The following is a 24,069-nucleotide window of genomic DNA, read 5'->3' on the forward strand; positions in this document are numbered from 1 at the left end:
TGAGCGACCACTGAGCAATACCAAAGTGGCGTAGCCATCTGCCACACCAACACGTAAGCTCTACGTGACCCATGGCTTGGTCATCTTTGTTTCCCACCCATCACTAGGGCCATAGTGCCTGGCATATAGTAACTACTCGATAAATACAGGTGCGTGAACGCACAGGTATGTCTGTGGTGGGTAGATATGACACACTTACTTTCACTTGAAGACCTAGCTTTGTTGGCATCTACAAAACGCCTCAGTTGAAAGTCCACAAATGAAGAGTCTCATCTGATTTCTGGAGACGTTTCTTTTCCTTTCTGGGGCTGCCAAGTTTGAGGCTCTCAGGTACCATGCCAAATATACCGGCTTATGAAAACCTGTCTGGTTTCTTTAACGAAATCCATATTAATCCTCCCAAGAGCAACCAATTTCACAGGACACCTGCTAAGGATCCCCTCCCTGCCCTGGATTTTTTTTTGTTGTGATAAAACACACAAAAAATGTACCATCTTGACCACTTTAAAGTGTATAGTACAGTGCCACTAAGTCCACTCACTCTGTTATGCAACCATCACCACTATCCATCTCCAGAACTTTTCCATCATCCCACACTGACAGTTGGTACCCATTAGCTCCACATTTCCTCCTCAGCCCAGCCCCGGGGAACCACTCTTCTACTTTCTGTCTCTATCAACATGACTGTTCTAGGTATCTCATGTAATTGGATTCATACAATGTCTGTCCTTTTATGTTTGGCTTATTTCACTTAGTATGTCTTCAAGGTTCATCCACGTTGTAGCACGTGTCAGAATCTCCTTCCTTTTCAAGCCTGCCGAGGTGTTTAGTTGCACTGATTTTTGTGGAAGGTTCATATTTTTATTTTTGATATGAAAATAAGACTTGAGAGTTTAGAAGTCTCCTGTGCCCCTGCCTGGTCAAGAAATGTCATTCATCGTGAGGATACAGGCAGGGCTTCAATCTGTCATCCCCTGCTCACTGGGAGCTGAACGTGGAGCACTTTCTCCAGAAAGTCATCCACTTCTCAATTTTTGACCAATTACTTCCAAGCCCTAGATTGTAGAATATGCAGTACTTCAATTTTACAGTATGGTGCCAAAATATTTTTCCAATTTGGTTGTATCCATTTATACTCCTAGCAATAGTATCAGAGATTTCCTACTGATCAAATGAGACTTGATAGTACCACTCTTCCAATTTGGTGGGTGGGAAATTCTTCGTGGTGTTAATTCTCACTTTCCTGATTAACAAAGAGGTTGTACATCTTTTCAACTGTTTATTAGCCATTTTCTCTGTAATTCAGTGAAATGACTGTTATATCTTTTACACATTTTTCTTCTTAATTCGTAAGAGTTGTTTATATATTTTGTTTACTAGTTCTTTGTCAGTTACAAGTGTTGAAAATATCTTTTTCTTTTGTCTTTTTGATGCCACTTCGATGGAGTTGTTAATTTCAATGTGGTTGAATTGATCGATCCTTTCATTTATGATAGACGCTTTTGGCGTCTTCTTGAATAAATTCTTCCCTATTCTGAGGTCATAGGCTAGTTACCTAATTTTTTTAAAATAAAGGTTTAATTTGGCCTTTTATTTAAGCCTCTAATCCATCAGAACTGATTTTGTGCACGGTGTGAGACAGGGATCCACTATCACTTCTTCCACATAGATAATCAGGTGTCTTAGCGCCACTTGTGGAAAATTCCATCGTTTCTCCAATGGCTGGGAAGGCCACCTCTTCACATATCAAATTTCCAAAAATGTGAGGATGTTCTTGGGCTCTCTCTTCTTTTCTCTTAACCAATTAGCATAACCCTAAGTAAAGGCGCAGCAAAAGTTTGCTGTGGGTTTTCAGTTGATACTATTTACGAGTTGCTGTCATGAATGAATGGTCGATTTTATCAGATAATTTTCCTGCATCTCTTTAGATGATTATATGGTGTTTCTCCTTTAATCTATTAACATGCTGAATGACACTTGTGAGTTTTTCAATGTTAAATTACTCGTCTTTCCTGGAATAAACCCAACTTGGCCATGATGTATTATCTATTTTATATATGGCTGGGTTCAGTTTACTAATATCTTGCTAAAGATTTTTGCATTTATATTCATGAGTAAGACAGGACTGCATTTTTCCTTTCTTGTACTCTCCTTGTCTGATTTTGGTATCATGGATATCCCGGCCTCATTGAATGGGTCAGAAAAAAAGTTTTCTTAAAATTAGAAATATCTTTGATTATTTAAAAAAAAATTGGTAGAGCTTTTCTCTACTCACCATCTAAGGGTGCCATTTTCTTTGTAAGAAGGTTTAACAGCTAGAAGATAATCCAGACATTATAGTTTTTCCTAAAGTCAGTTTTGGTAAATTATACATTGCTAGGAATCTGTTCATTTCACATCAGTTTTCAAATTTAGTGACGTAATTTGATCACAGTGTTCTCTTATTAGCTCCTACAATTCTGCTTTATCTGTTGGATCGAAAGCTCCGCAAGGTGAGAGATTTTTGTTTGCTTTAATCTTTCCTGTATTCCTAGAATTCAGAAGAATCACTGACTCAAAAACATTTGGAGAAGGAACAAACGAATCTACATTTATGCCCCCATTCATTTATTGGCGAGTTTGCTGGCTTTTTCTCAGCGAGTCCTGCCATAGCTTTGTCTATTTTATTGGTCCTTTTCAAAGAACCAACCCTTGACTTTGCTGAAGAATTTGTTGATCAATTTCTGCTTCTATCTTTTTTATGTCCTGCTTTTATTTTCTTTGAATTTATTCTAATATTCTTTATATATCATCTTAAGTTGTAAACTTGGCTTATTAATTTTCAAACTTTCTTCTTTTTAATATAAATTTTAAGGTTATAAATGTCCCTCATGTTTGTTCCATTCCACAGTCTTGGCATGTATTATTTTTATTTCCATTCAGTTCTAAGTAGTCAGTTTCAATCATGATTTTATTTAGAATCATGAATAATTTAGAAGTGTGCTCTCAATTTTAATCAAATAGATTTTTAAAAAATCTGATTGCTACTGTGTTCAGTATACTGTGCTCAGAGAAATATATATACTGTGTTCAGAGAAATACACATATAACAAAATTCTTGAAATGTACTGAGATTTGCCTTATGCTCTAGTGCATGGTTACTTTTTAATAAACGTCTCACATGAGCTTGAGAAGGACGTATATTCTCTGTTAGGTACAAGGTTCCTTATCTGCCCAAATCAAGATTTTTAACTGTGTAGTTCAGATCTTCCATATTTTCTAAAAATTATTTTTTTCTGTTTGATCTTTTAATATTTGAAAAAGATATGTTAGAATATTCTACTATGAGAGGAGACTTGTCAGTTTCTCTCTGGTGTTCACAGATACGCTACAGCATGAGATGTATATAACTTTAGAATTCTTGTATCTTCTTGGTGAACTTTTGAAGTTGTGACCATCTCTATAGCTACCAATGCTTTGGCTGGTATCAAGATACTTATTCCAGTTTTCTTTCGGATGATACTTGCCTGATAATCTTTTTTCCATAATTTTACTGTCAACCTTTCCAGGTTTTTATGGGTTAGGTATGTCTCTTGTAAACAGCATATGTTGGATATCATTTCCTATTTAATCTGGCAATCTGTCTTCTCATCCCCAAAATTAGTTTATTTGATTATTGATATATTCGGACTTATTTCTATCATCTTGGTTTCCTGCTTTCTATTTTCCCCCACTTTTTCCATGCTGTTATTTATTTTTTCCTTTCTTGTATTCTAATTTTTTTAAATGACTGAGATATTTTGGTTGGTTTTTTTTTTTATTCCATTGACCATCCTACTCACCTTAGATTTATAAGTTATATACCCTTTTCCAATTCTTTTAGAGCTTAACCTTGAAATGTTAGCATGCCTATCTAGCTTAGCAGCTAAAGTTAATACCTCATCCCCCTCCTCAACAAAACAATGATCTCAGAATAGTTTACTTCTAACCACGTCCCTCCTGACTGGCATGATGTCATTGTCTGATATTTTAGGTACAACCTTTTCAAACCTACAAATTTTACATTACTATTATTTAGATGTTGTTTGGAGTTCCCACATATTTCTAATTTGTTTGTTCAACGTTCCTTCTAGAATCTGGAACCACATTCCTTATTCCTGAAGTACAATCTTTAGAAGTCTCTTTGCATCAGTATGTTGGTGGTAAATTCTCATTGTTTTTGCTCATCTGAGTATTCCTCTCTCATGCCTGAAAGATTGCTTTGCCAGGCAAAATTGTTATTGTCTCTCAGCACATTAAAGATATTATTTCTACTCTTTTCTGGCTTCTACGGCTGCTGCTAAGAACTTTCATCACATACGTGCAATTTCTTTGTAGAGAATCTGTCTTTTCTCTCTGGCTATATTAAAGTCACTTTTCTTGACGTGCTGTAATCTCACTACTGTAGGTCTCCGTATGGCTTTCTCTTTATTGAACCTGCTTGGTAAATACTATCCTTCTTATATCTAGAAAGACCATTTAACAGTTCTGGAAAATTCCTATTCGCTACCTCATCCAACAATGCCACACTTCTAATTTTCTCTATGACCTCCTTCTGATAGTCTAATTAGACATATCCCAATTTCTTCTCTTTCAGTTTTTCTATCTCTTTTTCTCTCTGTGCCGTGTTTTGGGTAATTTCTTCAGATATTTCTTTCAGTTCATTAATTCTCTCTTCAGCTGGGCCTAATTTACTGCTTAACACATTCATTTAAGATGTAATTTCCATAATTATATTCTTCACTTCTCAAAGTACTATTTGATCCAAATAGGTCTATTCATCTTTGAGACTCTGTTGTTCCTCCATCCTACTTTCAATATTCTTTATTTCTTACACAGTAAAATTACTTATATAGGCATATCTCAGAGATATTGTGGATTTGGTTCCAGACCACCCCAATAAAGCAAGTCACACAAATATTGTGGTTTCCTAGTGCATGTAAAAGTTATGTTTGTGCTATACTGTAGTCTATTAAATTTGCAATAGCATTATGTCTTAAAAAAACAAAGCATATATCTTAATTAAAAATACTTTACTGCTAAAAAATGCAAACCATCATCTGAGCCTTCAGCGAGTCACAATCTTTTTGCCAACGGAGGGTCTTGTAAAAAACACAGTATCTGCAGAGCTCAATAAGGTGAGGTTATGCTTGTACTATGTGTTATGTCTGATAAGTCTAATACCTGCAGCCTTTGAGATTTAATTCTCCAGTCTGCCGTTCCTGCTCTCTCTCATGGTGGCTTATTTCCTTGTGTGTTCAGTGATCACTGATTGAGAATTCATTTTTCTTGAAACTCCACCTAAAGACTTCTGGTCTTGTTTTTGAGAGTATTCTTCCAAATCAGATTTCTGTTGATTTCTGCCAAATGCCTGGCAAATTTTCACTTTTTTCTTTATATTTCTGCCCCACCCATATAATTGCAGCCCTCAAAACAATATGAGCAGAGCTTGAAATTAGAAATTCTCAGGGGAAACATTTCCCCCTTATTTCATCTAAAACCAAGGATGAAACACGCAACAATCTCTATTGTCTCCTTCTTCTCTATGAGTTTTTCAACTTTCTATCCAGTGAGGATCACTCTTCACGGATCCTGACTTTATGCAATGGTCTTCTAATTGTCTTTCTTCCCATTGGGACCCAAGTCTCATCCATAACCTTGCACTAGAATAGTTACACATAGGGTTTGCCTGACTTCGATTTAGGCCTCTGGTCCCAGTATAACTCATGATAGCATTCCCTCATTTGAACAATCAGGTCTATAGTTACCTACCTTTAAACCAGGCTCCTGGCCACCAAGGATCAGCACATGCCCCTAGGAGCAAAGGTCAGATCCAGCTGCTTTTTGTTTATCCTTTTAGAGTCACACTTTGTCACTGTTTCTGGCCTCTGTTTACTTCATTTATTTCACGGACTGATCAACTATGCATTCAAAACATTAAAAATTTTCTTATCCAGCATATTCAGGGATGGTTTTATTTGCCTCCCCTTTGGACTTCTAATTTATGCTATTCTTGGAAATATTCCTGTGTATTTCATCTATTTTCCTTGCGGCTAACAAGTACATGACATATTGATGGAACTGCATAAACGCCGATTAAAAGAATGAATGATACAGGCACTTCTGCCTCATTAAATAGTTTCTAATACTTTTCAATGAACTTCAAGGGCATTAAATCAAGTTTTTCCTTTTTGACTCTGTAATTTCACTCCTGGGAAGGTGTGAACTTTAAGCCATTCATTGTGACACAGTTTATATTTGTGAAAATTTGAAAACAACTAGGGTAACAGAAATGGGTAAGTAACGGAAGGGTATAAAATTCCATGTCCGTCATGACTATAAATAAGATATAATATGCATGTGTGGACATGGACCAGGAGCCAATTAGGAAAGACTGACTTACCAGGAAGGCAAGGTTTGGGTTCCTTTTCCCTTCTGAAAACTTGCAATTCTCGTTACTGGAGTGCCACATGGGCAATGGATATAAATTTTAAATGAAGTAAACTCTATGGATGCATATATCCACTCCATCTTTGATACAGGCAGAGGGGTAAACACACTTGGTGTCAGACAGGCCTGGGTTCAAATTCTTGATCTGACATTTAACAGTTGAGGTCAGTTCTTCATTCCTCCTATGGTAGGCAGGGAATTCTGACACATCACTTCACTCTGGGCTCAGCCATATGGCTACTTTGGCCAATAGGCTATCAGCAACAAGGACTCAAGGTTTCCTTGCGTGCACTAGGGCTTCCTCTTCCACCTCTGCTTTGCCATGACAACAAGCCAGACCGGCCTGCTGATGGGATATGGAGGAGAGCCAAGCTGCCCCAGCCACCGGCCATCCCATCTGAAGCTGACCACAGACACGTGGTTAAGCCAGTGAAAATCAGACAACCATCCAGCCAACCTGTAGAATCACCAATTAAATAAACGGTGTTGATTTAAGCTACTGTTAGAATAGTGTGTTACGCAGCATCACCTATGGCAGCAGATAACTGATACATCCCGTCTTCTTCGTCTGTCTACTGCCAGGACCTACCGCTGTGTTTGGTACCTAGAGACCAATGATGAAAACTTTTCTGTCACTGTCCCTTCTCCCTGAGGTAGAACGAGACATTTATGCTTGCATCTCACCCTCCCCACACCTACAATAGTGCTTGTGATAATTTTTTTTTGCATTTATCTCCGTACACATTTTTCAACTCGGCTAAGCCATAAATGAGTTGAAGGTAGCAAGTAAGTTATTCATATCCATATCTACGGCACCTGGCTCAGCGTAGTCCCTCAATAAATGTTTTTGTTTGAACTAAATAACTGGATCTGGGGAGCTGACATGAACCAAAACAGCTGGCAGCAGGCGGCAAGACAAAGAACCACACAGGCTGGTTCTTATGCTTGGAGGCCTTATGCTTTCCAGAAAGCCTAAATGAGAGGGAAACAAAAGCAAAGAAGAAAAGAGCATCTCTCCTGCTCTTCTGCGCCCTTATCTCTCTCACCACACTGCACACAAAGCTCAGAGCCATTCATCCCCATGAAGAGTCCTCCCGATGCAGCTTTCCTCCGCCACCCCGGAGCACCTCACTCTACGGCCGCAGACGTGCCCGACGCCCACAGAGGCCTGTCTTTACCTTTAGATCAGACACGTCTCTATAGCACTGCTCGGAGCGGGTGTGGTCCGACAGCTGCACATTCCAGAAGCAGGGGAGCTTGTGCACGAGGAAGGGGTTCTGTTTGATGACAGCGTTGAAAATATCCTGGGGGAGAAAACCCACAGACACAGTCAAAACAGTCGGGCGGGTTCCATTTCTGATGCTGGCTCTCGAGGCCCCGTGTCCTCTGTGCAAGGGCTTCTCTTGAGCCTCTTGCTCTGAACACAGGCTGGCTTGCACTGCAGGGCATTTCCCTCACCTCTTATCTCTAGGAACCAAGCAACGATGTTCGGATGGAGATGGGGGAATGCCCCATGCTGACTTGGAGCTCATAGGTCCCGCTGCTCTTGCCACACATCATCCGGCAAGTTTACGTGGGGGCAGATGGGGAGCATCTTTTCCACCCGAGCTGAGCCGGCAGATAATAAATGAAGTCACTTTTCCGCCCCTCTTCCCACCTCATCCAGGAGCCCCATGTCATCCATCCTGAGCCTCCTGGAGAGGAAACTGCGTGATGACAAGTGGCTCTGCTCATTCAGGGGCTGAGACAAATTATAGATCCTGTTTTCAGCAGCTCTTCCTGGGGCTTTTGGCGGACTCGGTGATGGATGCATCCTGGGTTCCTGCGGGCCATGGTGCCCGAGTTTGCACTCCCCATTTCCAAATCCAGCTCTGACTTTCCTGAGGAGGCCTTGCCTCTTTCGGGCTCTTTTCCAAGCTCCCGTACCAGGCCATACTTATTAAGTAGCTACTGACAGGTGGTGCTGGGAGGTGAATTATGGGCCTTTGCAGCAGGAGATGGCTGAATAAACTATCCTCATTGGACGTGGACATGCAATTGCTAGCTTTTGGGGACACGCTCGAGTCATTGTGACCTGACTTAAAATATGACAATGGAGGACAATTTTCCCCTCAGGTTTAAAACAGCTACCTGGGTAATTTTTAACTCATTCATTATACCATATCTCATGTTTGAAAAAGGAAATTAGTTTCTGGCTGCTTGGGAAATACTGAATAATAACAATGCTAAAAAAAATAGTAAAGTAACCCTACGGACTTTCTTGTTTCCTTTTTATTAGAAAACTTTGCAAAAATTCAACGAATCAGACAATTGCACATTGAACAATAACACAGAGGTTGCTTTTTCGATGAAAAGGAAAGGATAAAATGCAGAGAAGCCAGAGGAATCATCTTTACATTTCAAAACGGCTATGTGCACCACAGGAAACCTGAAATGACCCTGGTAGATCAAGGTCAAAGGCTCAGGCCCCTGCATTTCCTAGTCAAAATGAGAAATGGGGTTTTAATGAATTTTAGTTCATAGTTTGGTGGTGTTCATGGACCTTTTTCAGATTGCATGGATTAAAAGTTCCTACAGCCAGGCAATTTGTCCCTTACATTTAAATGCATTTCCCTTGAGGACGGGGTCATGGTATAGGACTGAAGCAAAAGGCTTGGTTTTAAAAGTTAGGCTCTATTTGCCAGAGAGGCAAATGAAATCTTGTCTGGGAAATGTGCTGTGGCATTCTGGAATCTCAGGGAGTAGGCACGGGGCATTCCACACTGAGATGAAGATGCCAACCTCCTCTTAAACACCAAATTATCATTTAGTTATGAGCCTGCTTCAATAAACTATGAGCTCTCTGAGGCCAAGGTCTGTGTCCTTCATTGATCTCTGGAATCCTATTTCTGAACCCAGTCCCTGGCATACACAGTGTGCAGTGCAAGTCTGCTAAATGAACAAAGAGAATGAACTGAGTTGAGCTGCTGTCTTAGACTGGCAAGTATAAGGCAGATCTATCAAGTGTACAGTCACAAAATAGGTAGGAAATAATTCCGATCCATTCACTTTCAAGTTTGAGAAGGAGCACCAGGGCACTCAGGAATAACCATGCCCTCTAACCTGGCCACTCACCTGGTCAGCTAAGGATGTGGAGAGCATGCCCATCAGCTCCCTCTCTGCGGTCAGCCTCCACATCTGCTCCCATTTCATCTTCCGCAGCTTATCTAGAAGCAGCAGGATCACCCCTGGGTAAGAGCATTGGATGGAGAAGGAAAAAACAATGGTAAGACAGAGAGCCAGGCACACCCATCCACATGTTTTGGAGATAAACACACCTGGGTTCAACCCGAGGCTGTGCCAGTTACTCCGTATGAGACTTCAAACAATCTCTCTGAAACACTGTCATCGCATGGAGCACGTTAATCCAGACCTCAAAGGCTGCTGCAGGCACTAAATGAGATGGGAAAAGTGCCTAGTACTTTCTGGAGATAGACAGTGACGATGGCTGCACAACAGTGTGAATGTGCTTAATGCCACTGAACCGTGCACTTAAAGATGGTTAAAATGGCATATTCATGTTATGTAGATTTGACCACAATTTAAAAAACAACTTACCACTGCACATTCCCTGTAAGCATTAGATTCTCTCCTAGGCTTTTCCCCAGAGAGATGAGAACCTATCTAGGTTTAGCTGATGGATGATATTTGCACAAAGCACGCCATTTATCTTTACAGACAAAAAGCAGCTCCTCGATGACTTTATTCTGGGTAAGTCTTGCCAATTTGCTTTATACTTACTGACAAGCATATGAGCTCATTTCAGCGTTCCTGATTTCCATAGTCTACTTGAGTCCGCCACAATCAACACATACGTAAACTATGGTGAAGGCAGCGCTGATGCTGGATCATTAAGATGAGCTCCAAAAGCCTCTGGGCTCATAGAAGCTAATAATAAGAGGTTGTTGCCTCTTCTTCTCCACTTTCTTTTTTTTTGTTATTAGTATTTATGAGGAGGGACCTGGGTGGATGGGGGATTGTGTAGCGAGGAAAATTGCCATTGTATACCCTTCTGTATTTTTTAAAATGTTAAAACAAATATATTACTCAGGCAAAAATAAACTAACTAAATAAAAATCTAAAAAGAAAAGTACATTGTGGCTTAGTTGAATGACTTAGAAGCAGCTGTCTCCTACCAGGTCAGTTAGAGCATGCAGAGAGAACACAGAGCAAAGAACACGAAGGGCCAAGAGAATTTCCCCAAAGGCCACTGCAGTTAATTTGGTGGATGGAACTGTAGCACCCATGGGCTCCCCAGTCAATCCTTCTCAGCATGCTGAGCTCAGCAGAGCGGTCGGTGGAGAAAACGCCAGGCAGTTGAAAAATGAACTTAGTTGATACCTAGTACCTACCTTTCTAAGACTGTTGGAAAGAAACTGATTCCCCAAATCACACATAAATGCCAACTCTGAGACTTTTGACTTATTCCAGTGGCGCCTATCTGGAGCGAAAAGTATATCTACTACTTAGGGAAACGTGTTTGGTCTGGTGAAGTTGAAATAAAAAAATATCTGGCTATGGGAAGAATGGGATAACACACCAATCTGACCTTTTCTGTGAGAAGGGTGAATTATATCTATTGCATATCTCCTGTGTGCTTTGTAAGGCTTTTTGGCACATATTTCACTTATGGCTCACAAGATCACTACAAGCTAGATACTGTCATCCTTATTTTGTAAGTAGGGAAACTGAGGGGCTGAGTAAGACTCTTGAACAATGCACAGTATACGAGTGGCGAAACCAGATTCAAACTCGGATCCGCCTGACTCCAAAGCCAGCGCTTCTTCATCTGCACCACACTGACCAGAGCCCCAGCGATGCCTCTTTGGAGCCTGTGACTCAGGCCAAGACTTTTTCCTCTTTTGACTTTTGGTTTCTACATGTGTAAAATGCAGAAAATGCTACTTGCCCTGCAAACCCAGAAAACTGTCCCGCCCCCTAGTGGTAGGCTGGTAAATGATTAACTCCCAGCTCTCCAGGGGAAGAACTAAAACCAAAAACTTAATTTGTAGCATCTGCCGATTCCCATGGTGTAAATACTCCCAGCGTGGCTGCTTTCAAGTTACCAACGTGACATCAGCGAACGCTCAGGGGGAAGCAATGTGCTCGATTAGCCATCCCGAGTCAGTGTGAGTGAGCTCCAGCACACCACTGAAATTGTTCCCCAAACCCGGGAGATATTTCAGAAATGGTAAAATTCACCACAAGCATATCATTTGATTGCTTCTTTTGGGGAGAAAGGAAAGAAAAATTGAGAAAGTCACAAACCAAGAGAATACAGTGATGGATTCCAGAAAATAGATTCCAACCATGTGAAAGAGAATTTCATTAAACCTTATTGCAGAAACTATTTCTAATTAGCCTGGAGAGATGCTCCAACATGTAGAGAGAATGGGGGCGGGGGAGGGGGTGGTGGAAGCTATAAACAATGATGAAAGATATTTCTGCACATTTGGAAGCTTCTAGAGATGTCAATGGTAGATCTGTCTGTCTCTGGGGACTGAGCTAAGAACCGATGCTTTTAAACGGTGCTGAGACTCGGCGAGTCCTAAGTGGCAGATGCAATTTCACCCTGTCTGCCAGGCTAGTTAACAAAAGGGGAGCGTCTAGATCAGAAAACTAAATGCAGAAATGTGGCATCATTGCACCTGTTACCCAGTCTTTTCTTCTGTGTAATTTTAATTTAATTTTTAAAAGCATAAACTATTTCAAACCAACGGAACACTTCAGAAACTAATCAAACAAATAGCACCTAATTTAATAAATGCTAATATATGGCCACATTAACTGTTAATAATAAAAAGTCATAGATAAAGCAAAAGCTCCTCCATCTCATCCTAGCCCCTTGTCCTTCCCCAAGGGTAACGAGGGTCTTGAGGTGGTTGGGTCTCATTTCTATGCATGTTTTTGTACTTTTATTCTCTATGCATACAGTAATAAACAATATATGGTGTTTTTAGTGTTTCGAGGTGCAACGTTTCTATTCTAATTTACCTTGTCACCCAATGTTATGTCTTTAAGATTGAACTATGTTAAGATTGACCATCTAGTTTATTCATTGTAATCACTTTATCCACTGTATAAATAATACCACCATTCATGTATGCATTCCTCTACTGAAGACATTTTGGCAGTTTCCAATGTTTCTGCTATTATAAACAATGCTGCAGTAAACATCCTAATCCCAGTTCACTGGGCACACTTCTGAGAGCTCAGCTGGGGCACATACAACCTCTAAAGTTGTGCAAAGATTGCTGTGTTGACAGCACTGCCTGTCTTGAAACATCTTGAACCGCTCCATCTTCCTTCTCTCTTACATTCAGGCCACCACAGAGTCTCATGGAGTCTATATTCAAAATGCTTTTCACATCTCTTCTTTCACTCATCCATTCAAGAGTTATTTACTGAGCACCTACTATGTGCAAGCTAACTGAAATAGACTTGTACTGTCATTCTTTCTGACTTTTCCCAGTCTCATGGGTTTTATTCAAAATATGAATTCAGCATGCATTTACTGAATGTAGAACATTCAGTCTTGGCCAGGCCCTTTTGTGGGAGACACACAAATCATTACGATTCAATGCTATGACTGCAAACACTGAGAATGTGCTCGGTTTATTCAGGAACACAGAGGAGGGAGGCTGATGCCAGCCTGGGCTAGGGCTCGGTCAGGCAAACAAGGTGGGGCTGTCTGGGGAAACAACATGGACAGAGGCAGCGTGGCAGGACTGGGCTATGCAGGAACCAGAGTGTGCGACAGCTTGACGGTTGCAACAGAATGCTCTGGAGCAAATGCAAAGACATGAGCTGGTACAGGTGAGCAGGCAATGGATCAGGAAGGGCCTTGTATCTATGCAAAAGAGGTGCTTTCCAGCCATTTCACGTCATTTCCTACACAGAAAATGATATCTTTATAACCCACTGGAGGAGAGGGAGGAAGCTGCTTGTGGCTGGAAGGGCTGATCCCGGCCTCCCTTAGGTGCCCGCAGGGCTGAGGGGATCACTAGCTTGGCACATCTGTCACCCATATGTGCCACACTGGTTGGACAGTCCTGCTGAGGCAAGTGGGAGGTAGTGAAGGATTTTGAGGAAGGGCATGCCCATGACTGAATCTGTTTCAGAGAAACCAACCTATAATGTTGTCTACCATGTCACACTTCCCAGGATGGAAGGCCTCCCGTATCTCAGGGAGCCTAAAGAACAAGCCATAATTCCTTAGCCTGGAATTTATTTTGGAGTCTTGCCACAGTTTACTTTCTTCCCTTTCATCAGACCCTTCCTTCCAGCAAAACCGGCACAAGGACACTTTGTCACTTAAACACTTCTTTCTTTGCAAACGTGACAGGCCAATATGTGACAGCCTGGTTTCCACTTCAGAATCCCAGAATGTTGACTAAATCTCCTTCTCTCCATTCCCCAATTCAACCAAGAAACAGAATCCAAAACAAACATGACAATTTACGATCCGGCTTGTCACAAAGCTTCTGACTTCCACTCTCAGCTTCTGCATTTCAGAGCTGTCGTATTCATCGTCTCTTCTGACTTCGCCACAATCTCAGAAAGGAGACAGGGTAATCATTATTACCGCCTTTGGAGAGATGCGGAAGTGAGTTGTGGACAAGGGAGGTGACGTTTCCAATGTCACAGTGCTGGCAAGTGCTTCCTACTGCCCTGTCTGGAAGAGGGTCTTCATCCTGGAACGTCAGGACTAACGCAGACTGCGTGCATCCCGTGCCAGCAGGGCCAATGGGAAGGATTTCCTTCGTGCCTTGACATTTTAAAAGACTGCTTCACATTAAACAGGAATGCCAGACATGTACTTGGCCAACACAGGCCAACGTGCGCTCACGGGAATCAGAGTTCCCAGGACCCACCGCCTGGCTATATGTGAGCTGCCCTTGACATGTCAAACAAACCACTGGGGACTCTGCCTGGCCTTTAATCTTGGGTCCTGCATTCAGAAGTTATTTTCTCCTATAATTCATTTTAGAGGTATGTTTTGAACACCTCCTATGGTTCTATTCATTGGGTTAACTGTAGACTTAGCAGTTTGTGAAACACAGTCCTTGTTTTCAGGGAGCAAGGCCTTACAGGGATGGGAGATGAGTAACCAAGAAAACACAAAACACCACAATAGATAGGAGATGTGGTAAGAACGATGGGGGCCAGTACAGGGAGACTGATGGTGAGCCGGGTGTAGAGGGAAGCATTAGGGAGAAGCTTCCTGAAATAACCGATGTCTAAACTGAAGCCTGAAGGATGCTAAGGATTACCTACATGAAGGTCAAGGCAGACAGGCTTCTGCCCTCAGGCCTGTGAATGTCTACCAGGTAGGAAATATCTCCCACCACATTTGAACAGCAGACTTTCAAAGGTAACGACCCATTTCCCTTCTTCTTCCAAAAAAGAGAATTCAAAAGAGGCTACATAAAGTTACCTAGCATGGGTGAAAATGCTTGTCTTTGCTCATAAATCTATAATTAACCGCTGGTTATTCATACAATAAGTATCCCCACGACCTCATGCTGATGCAGTAGAATGAATTCTGGGAACACGGGCAGTTCTGTAGCCATCACAGAAGAGGGAGCTGCACGTAACATGCAAATTGAAACAGACTTAGAAACATAAGCCCTGAGTTTGAGTCCTGATATTACTGCTTTATGAGCAACATCTCTTAAAAAAAACTCACTGGAATCCTGAGTCTCAGTTCCTTACTTGTAATATGGGGACATTCTCACATTAACTCCAAGGTGATTATGAGGATTAAAACATTGCATCTTTAAAAGTATCTGGTATATGCCATGATCTATTATTTCCTACCTTGAAGTAAAAATCCCATGACATTAACAAAAAGGGTACAATAGGAACAGCACTAGATATTGCTGACTTAAAAAAATTAATTGAAAATAAATATCTATACCCAGTAATTCATTCACTAGCCTGGATTCACTCGTCTTTCTAAAAATCTTAAAAATGCCCTTGTGTGTAGAATACACAGGACACTTAAAAATTTTGAAATAGTTTCAGGCCCATATTCCTTCTCTGTCAGTTTATTGTGTCACAACCAGCATGATTAGGAGGTCCCCTGGGGTTTATTCCAAGTGGCAGGTAAGGGATACAACCCACGGGAAGAAAAAAAAAAAACAAAGGAAAGAAAATCCACAAGTAAAATTATGTGCATAAATTACGGTCTTAAGCAGCAAAGGGGTCTGCTTAGGCTGTTAAACTGAATCACCTGGATACACATTTATACGAGAACCTGCCTGTGTCTTCAAAGGTTCAGAGTTTGCCCCTAGATGGTACCAGAGCCAGAAAACATTTCTAAGAGAAACATAATTCTAACTATTTATTGACCTCACTCCTGTGGTGCTGGGGAGATATTCTAATTCATGATGGTGAAGGCCTTTGGAAATATGAAGCTTATAAATAACAGTTGCAGAATCCATACATTTCCTCATTAAGGTGCCTAATTATCACTCCCTGAACTTGCAGATTCCCACTAGAATGAACACCAATTATGTACACACATGCAACATGGGAACAAGCTTTGTACGTGAACATTACTCAAAATGATGAAAATGGCTCCTTTTGAAATTGGACCCTTTCAAGCTGAAACAACACAGATCTGGCTTGGGGAAGCATGCCCTGAGTCAGACCCTGACACTTCATTCCTGCTGTCAGGGGGACAGTGGTGTCAAAAAGCTTGACTCTGGCCTTTGCCTGGCATTTGCTGCTGCACGATCCGCCCATTTCCATACTTGCTGTCGGGCTCTGGGAGCGCGGAGCGAGCCCTTCACCCTGGAGGCCGGCGCTCTGCACAGAGGCAGCCGGCCTTAAATTTGACAGGGACTCCTGGCAGAGCTGGCTGGGCCACCTGGGGCGGGCAGGGCTTTACTTCAGCCGTTGTGCCAGGAGCATAAGCGACCAACACTAAATAAATGAATAAGTAAATAAAAAATCAAAGGCTTCTCCTGTGAACATCTGGTCCAGCGGTAGGGCGTTTCATCTGCGGATCAGAGGGCAATGTGTCTTTTTCCCAAACTGAATGTGTAGCAATGGCTCGGGAGCCAAGAGGGCAGGGAAAGAAAGGTGAATGTCTATGTAGAGAGGAGAGAGAAAATAATGCTTTTTTTTTTTTTTATGAGCTAGATATTGATTTTACCAATGCAACTGCAAAAGGGAGAACAGACTAAAGATGGCGACAATGCTGATGATACCTACCATTTATCAAGCAATTGCTGTATACTGGGATGCACTACTTTATTAGATGACCTCCGATTCTTATGACAAACCTGCAAGGTGGATAGAGTTACCCCCATTTTACAGATGAAGAAACTAAGGCTCATATATAGCTAGTGAGTGGCAAAATTAGTCTCACTCTCTGACCTGTGGTCTTTCAACCAGGCCATGCTGCCTCCTGTGTACATGTGTGTCTGTGTACATGCACATTGCTAAACACAGCAAGACCTAGTTGAATCAGTGGCTTAAAGCCAAAACAAGTCTGCTGGCTCCTGGAGGAACAGTAAGTAAATGTCTGAAGGGCACTGAGAAGACCACAGGCCATAACCAGACTGCCTATGTCAAATCCTGGTGGGAGACCAAGCATAAAAAAGGCCAGGAAAGGCAGGGCTCCTCAAAGACCATCCTGTGTGAAACTGAAGCTGCACACGGAAGGTGGGGCCTGACCTGGTGTATGTGAGCATGGGTAACCAGCTGGAGCCAAGAAAGATTTCAGTCAGCACACTGTTTCAGGGCTAACTAAGGTCAACCTTCCCTCCTGTGTAGCACAGAGATCCTCTCTTTCTGCATCTGAGCCCACTGGGCATGTGTCGTACCACCTCTTGCAGGCAAGGAGAACCCCCTGAAGCTTTCTCAGCAAAGGGAGTACCTTAAGCTGGCATTATGAAGACCTTCTGTTTAAGAGAAGATTCCACCACTATCTTATTTCTTTCTTTCCATGCAGCTGGCTAATATGGCTACAATCGGCTTGGTCAATTCAGACCACGTGGTTCCTCAACTCAGGAGGAGAAACTGAGGTTGCAAGCGGCTGCGTGCCTCCTTCCGGCCAGTTCAGAGCAGGTTTCAGAGTAAACCTTTTATTCCCACACCCAGTGTTTCCCAGTGTGTTACATGGTGCTCTGCAGGATACCCATAGGTGTTGTGGGAATCAGGGTGAACGAAGTTAAAAGTTTAGGAGGCGGTGAGTTCAAGAAAGTTCAACAGTGTCGGACATATCAACGCACACGTGAATCTCAAAGGGTGCTGCTGCATCCAACGTTTTCCAGATTCATCTTCCAGGACCTTTTCCTCCTTGCCCCCAGGAATCTGAAGGAATGGATATTGCCTCTTCCCTTCACCTTGATTGCTCCCTGCCTTCTGTCTGCACCTTCTCAGCTCGCCACCTGCACTGCAAGGGCCGTTCCATGAAAATAAAGATTTGTTCCTTACTCCTTCAGCGTTTTCTGTGCTAGTTTGACCCAGAGAAATGAAAGCTGAAGTGGGCACCGAGTGGGCTGCCACGCAGGAGGCTCTGGGGAACAGGCTGTCATCCAGAAATGTTTACGAAAATGATCCTCATAATCGCGACTTTCCTCTGTCTTGCTTTGAAGCGCTAGAGTTCCCTTCTCACATGTGACCCAATAGAAGGGGATTTTATTAAAAATCACTTAATTTAAAATCTCCTGCTGATTTTGCCTGGGACACTTTTGATCATATAAATTGAAAGGTTTTACTTTTTTGCTGTTTAAAGTTTTTCCTTCCTGAAAGCTCTTTGTCAGAGAAAGAACATGGAAATCCTTCTACCCGAAGCCATCCCTGACATGGCTGGGATTTCTGAAAGTGTGGATGGAGTACAAAGGGCTGCTCAGACCTTATAAAAGGCTGGTGGTAATTTACTCACTCGTTCATTCACTCAGTAAATACTGAGTGACTTCTATGTGCCAGGCACCAGATCCACAGAGATGGAAAACACAGTGGTCACTGCTGTCAAGAGTCTGGAGGTACTATGGGTACTCCAATAGAGAGATGTGTTCTGGGCAGGCAGGGCTGGCTCAAAAGGAGAGTGGGGTCAGATCTCATGTTGTGGGGAGTGGCCCTTTAACAGAACAAAATTTCACCATTCCCCTTTCAAACACAAATGTATTTGGACAAGACTGTGATAGGGCTAAGAGCAGGAAGGGTTTGGTGGCTGGTAAACACTTTTTAACAACACTTGCAGAGTACTTTTATTTTTCTGCTTTAATAAGCAAACTTTTTACTGAAGTATATATTCAGAAAGGTGCACAGATCATAAGTGCACGGCTTGATGAATTTATACAAAGTGAACTCACTGTCGTAATCAGAGCCGAGACCAAGAAACAGAACATCACTAAGAGCAGAATGCCCTTTGCAATCACACATACACACATTATCTTGCCATTATCCCAAATTCTTACACCATAGTTTAATCAATTTCTGAATTTTACATAAATTGGATCATATCGTATGTCCCCTTTTTATGACTGGCCTTTTGGCTCAATAATGTCTGTGCAATCCATTCCTATTATTGCATGCAGGTGTAGTTTGATCATTTAATGCTCCATAATAACCTATAATAGGAATATATCTCATCCTAGTTATCCATTATATTGCTGATGGACATTTGGGTTGTTTCCAGTTTTGAAAGCTGGTATAACCATTCTCAAACACGTCTTTTGGTGTCATATGTCTGCATTTCTGTTGGGTGCAAACCTAGGAGTGGAACTTCTGGGTCAGAGAGAGTGTCTCTGTTCAGCTTAAGTAGATATTGCAACGTGGTTCTTCCTATTTACACTCTTGCTAACAGTGTATGAGAGTTCCAACTGATCCGTATCCCCACTAATAACTGGCATCGCCTGCCTCTCTGCATTTTAGACCTTTTGGTAGGTACACAGTGGTGTCGAATTATGGATTGTAGTTTGCATTTTTTCATGATTAATGACTCGGCACCTTTTCAGATGTTAACTGCCCAGTCGGGTATCCTCTTCTAGGAAGTGCCCATTCAAGTTTTTTGCTTATTTTTCTATTGGGTTGCCTGCCTTTCTCTTGCTGAATTGCAGGAGCTATTTATAGATTCATCAGGCAGAGACCCAATGCTCAGTGCTGGCTGCTTTCCTGAGTAGGTGGTGCCCACCGACTACTTTGCTAGTTTTTGTGGAATCAAAGAAGATTAAGCTGGAAGAAGCCTCAGAAGGTCATCAGATCCCTGTCCGACCCCCATCCTCATTTCCCTGAGGAAAGTGAGGCTCAGAAAGGCTGAGTGGCTCAAAGTAAAACAACAAACACAAAGTAAACAAAGCTCAAGGACCCCCAAAGCCCCACCTCTCCCCTGTGCTTTTCTTTCTCTTCTTCCTCCAACTCTCCACTTCTCTCTAACCCATCGTTTAAACTCATCTGTTTTCCTTAGTCCTCCTAGACTCATTTGTCAAATGAGGGGGATAATTTCTGGTCAACTGTACAGAGAGCTCCTCTTAACCAGAGAGAGCTTTGTAAATAACAAGTTGATGAAAAGTGCCACTGTGGGTTGAACTGGGTACCACAAAAAGATACAGTCAAGTCCTACCCCCAAGGACCTGTGAATGGGACCTCATTTGGAAATAGGGTCTTTGCAGATGTAATCAAGTTAAGATGAGCCATGTTAAATTAGGGCGGGTCCTAATCCAATGACTGGTGTCCTTATAAGAGGAGAAGAGACAGAACCAGATGCACAGGGAAGAAGACCGAACCAGACGCAGAGGGAAGGAGGCCACGTGAAGATGGAGGCAGACACTGGAGTGATGCTGCTGCAGGCCAAGAAATGCCTGGGGCTACCAGAAGCTGGAAGAGGTGAGGAAGGATCCTCCCCTAGAGACTTTGGAGGGTGGAAGTTCTGGCCAACATCTTGATTTTGGACTTCTAGCCTCCAGAACCAAGAAAGAATAAATTTCTGTTTAACCCACCCAGTTTATGGCACTCTGTTACAGCAGTCTTAGGAAACCAACAAGCGCCAACTCCTCAAATCCACTTACTTTGCCTAAAGAAACACATATTAATTTCCAAGCACCCTAGGCTGCTGTCTTGGGCCAAACTTATTATTGCCATTTTCCATATTTTTTGACAAATTTTCAGAGAATCATTAAATCATAGAAGGTAAGTGATTTTGCCCATTTTAGACAGCAAGTGATAAGAAAAACCTAAAGCAGAAACCATGCTCACTGAGCTGTGGTTCTGGCTTTCCTCCCACCCAGGAAACCCAGCAGGGGATCAAGTCTCTTGCAGGACCAGCTCTGAGACAAGACAGCCTTTCACAGCCAGTCCATCCAAAAGCAGGAGATAACAGATACTGAATAAATACACTCTAGCCATGCCCAGGCCACTGCAGTGAGGGTAATCATTGAAGACTTTCCAGCCTGTCTCTTCCAGTAAGAAGAAAGCATTTTCTGGAGCTGTATGGGGGAAAAATAGAGAGTGTCAAAAACTTTGGTCTTAAAATTACCACAGAACAGAATGAAGCATATTATGATGCTTAGAAGCCAGAAGTAGATGCAAAAGCCTAGACAGCACCACAGAGCCTGCCTGGGGGTCTGGAGCCCCACAGACTTTCTATCAGGCACTGAAAAATAACTACTCTCTGAATAGAAGTCAGATCTGCTGACCAGCTTGTTGGCATGGAGATTTTAATTTTTTACGAATAATGAGCCTGCCTCTCCCCACCAGTCTGGCTGGATGCTTCGCTGCACAAGATGATGTCTCATTTGCTTACCAAGAAGGGCGAGACGGCTTGGATAGCCAAGCAATTCTGACCAGTTCAACGTGCCCTAGAGCCCGCCTGAATGCGGAGCTGACAGACTGCGGAAAGGGCAAGAAGCTTTTTGCAATTTCAAAGGTAAACAACGTGAGCCCACGTGGAATGGCACACTACCTGTCTTTTCGTTATTCACTCGTTCACACGCTCAAAGAAAAAACCTGCACTGGGAAACCACCAGTGAGGTGTGTAGAACTCACAGCCTTCTTTACTTTTCACCTCCTATTCAGGAAGTGGAAAGAACTAGCACTTCTGGAGTGTCTCTTAGGGGTCTGGGGTCACGCTGTGTATTCTGTTTGTCCACTCCAGGTCCACTCTCTGCCCTTCTCTGCCTTCATCTGTGCCCTGGCAGACTCACTGCCACAGACTGCATCACCTGGGATCCCTGGTGGCTGTTTCCTGCTTGGAAGCACCAGCCACAGACTGGAAGGTTGCAGGAAGGAGAGGGGATTCCATCCCGGGGCACTGTCGAGTTTGGGCAGTGTTTCCAGCACTGCCTGGGTCCTGTGTCCTGTGTCCTCTCTCGCTCCAGCTTCTTTCGGCTGGGCAGCCATCCTCCACGATTCTAGCTCTCACTGGTTTCTGGCAGCATTACCTCTTCCCTTTACATCTTGTTATGGGCTGAACTGTGTCCCGCTAAAATTCATGGGTCGAAGTTCTAACCCCCGCCCAGTACCTCAGAATGTGACTGTATTTGGAGACAGGGTCTTGAAAGGGGTGTTAAAATGAGGTCCGTAAGGTGGACCCTAATCCAGTATGACTGCTGTCTTTATAAGAAGAGGAAATTTGGACAGACAGGTACAGAGGGATGACCCTGTAGAGATAGGGAGAAGACAACCATCTACAAAGGAAGGAGAGAGGCCTCAGAAGAAACCAACCCTGTGGATGCCTTAATCTTGGACTTCCAGCCTCCAGAACTGTGAGAAAATAAATTTCTGCTGCTAAGCCACCCGGGTTGTGGTATTTAGTTACAGCAGCCTTAAGAAATTAATACATGTCTCTTGGCCCAGAGCTGGTGACAGCTCACTGCTTCTGTATTCAGCATCCTTCATATCTTCAATGCTGTCCACTCACCCCATAAACGGTCCCGTCATTAAAATATCTTGAATTATCTGATGAGACGTTGGGATCCTGACTATTACATGTATATTATTTCATTTAATCCCCTGAACCGCCTCCATGAAACTGGGATGGTTCTGCTTTACATTTAAATCAGTTTAAGTAAGTTTAAATAAGAAAACTGAAGGTCAAAGAGGTTTCATAGCTAGTGAATGGCAGAGGGGGGATTTCAACCAAGGTCCTTGCGACTCCAGTGGCAAAGTGTGCTGATTCTGATAGACCTGGAACACGCTTAATGAACAAACCATCTCACAGAATCAGAGGCCCAGGGAGGCGAAGGACCCTTGGACATCTAGAGTTATCTCTTTATTTTACAGATGGAGAAACCAAGACTCAGAGAAGGGAGCTCAACGTCCTAAGGTCAGGAAGCTTGCCCAGTGGCAGAATTAGGACTTGAATCTAAGTCTCTCGATTCCAGCTTTGGTACTTTGTGTCGCTCCCCTGACTGGTTTCAGAATGACGGCAAGAATAGAGGCACCTCTCAAGTCTCGTACTTGGATTACCTGGGGACCTGACCATAAACATTAAGGGTCCTAGCATCAATCCATATGTCAGCTCCACATGACCTTGGGCAAGTGACTTAATTACTGCTCTGTGGTTCAGTGTACTCTTCTGTAAAACGGGTATGAATAATGACTCATAGGGCTGTTGTGAGGACTAAGTAAGATAAAATAAAACACTTAGCACAGTGACTAACACATAGGATAGTCTTAATTAAATAATGAGCTACTCCTATCAGCTGGGATAGATTTTTTAAAACTAAACTAAGTTCCTACTGACTTGTAGGCATTGAATTCACTGCTTAGAAGCTGAATAATCACAATAAATGAAGACACTGATAACCAACAATGATGGCAGCAGCCCACTACTGGTCCCCTGCCAGGCCCTAGGCACTGTGCCCACCACCTTTACATCTTATAACATCCCAGAAATGTTGAGTCAGTAACTAAGAAGCTAATAAGTAAGCTCAGATCCAAACACATTTGCATGTGGCTTCCAAGCCCATGCATCTTCCAACACCATTGTTGATGAGATGAAGTCTGACGCGACTAGGACAGGAAACTGGCTGCAAAAAGCACTAGGCAATCCACTCTAGGCCTGTGACTTTAGGATCTACAGTTTTTGTAGACATGTAGAGACAGCCATGTTGGAAGCTGTGGGTACAGCTTTCAACACAGTCTATGGCACACAGTAGGTCTGCTTGTGACAAGTATAATGACCTGCATTGGTATGGAACTTCAGTGAACTCTGAAGAGCTGGATCTCAGTAAGCTAGTGTCTGGAGCAGAGGAGAGGCTAGAGATGGCCCGTCTGTTAACGTGAATCCCTACAATACTGAAAGCGACTTCAAGGGAAGACTTTAACGGGGTGAGCAGGCAGTTCCATCTCCTTATTTCCTAGCACAGCCATAGTTCTAGAGAAGGCTCTGGACTTGGCCAAGTGCTGGCACTGTAGTGTTGTAAAGACCTGGAGGCCTGAGATGCAGGTTAATTCTGGATCCATTACTTATTTTCTGTATAACCCAGGGCATGTTAGCAAATTTCTATAAAAGTCTCTTTCCTAGTCTGTAAAATGGTTATGGTGATATTACACTTATTTTTTCATTCACCCGATATCTGTTGAGAGATTCCTATGGACCAGAAC

At 42.6% G+C, this 24,069-nt stretch overlaps 1 protein-coding gene across 5 annotated transcripts in view; it reads right to left on the reverse strand.

Annotated features, from left to right (window-relative positions):
- LARGE1 (LARGE xylosyl- and glucuronyltransferase 1) overlaps nt 1-24,069 on the reverse strand; it is a 548,747-nt gene that overhangs the window by 79,264 nt on the left and 445,414 nt on the right. For all 5 annotated transcript variants that reach the window (XM_070600561.1, XM_070600564.1, XM_070600563.1 and 2 more), the window contains 2 exons: nt 9,583-9,695; nt 7,647-7,772 (listed from right to left, as the gene is read on the reverse strand). In XM_070600561.1, coding sequence (XP_070456662.1) covers nt 7,647-7,772; nt 9,583-9,695 — 239 coding nt within the window. The remainder of the gene's footprint in view (nt 1-7,646; nt 7,773-9,582; nt 9,696-24,069) is intronic.

Source organism: Equus przewalskii, chromosome 29 (assembly GCF_037783145.1).
Source record: "Equus przewalskii isolate Varuska chromosome 29, EquPr2, whole genome shotgun sequence".
Lineage (NCBI taxonomy): Eukaryota > Metazoa > Chordata > Mammalia > Perissodactyla > Equidae > Equus > Equus przewalskii.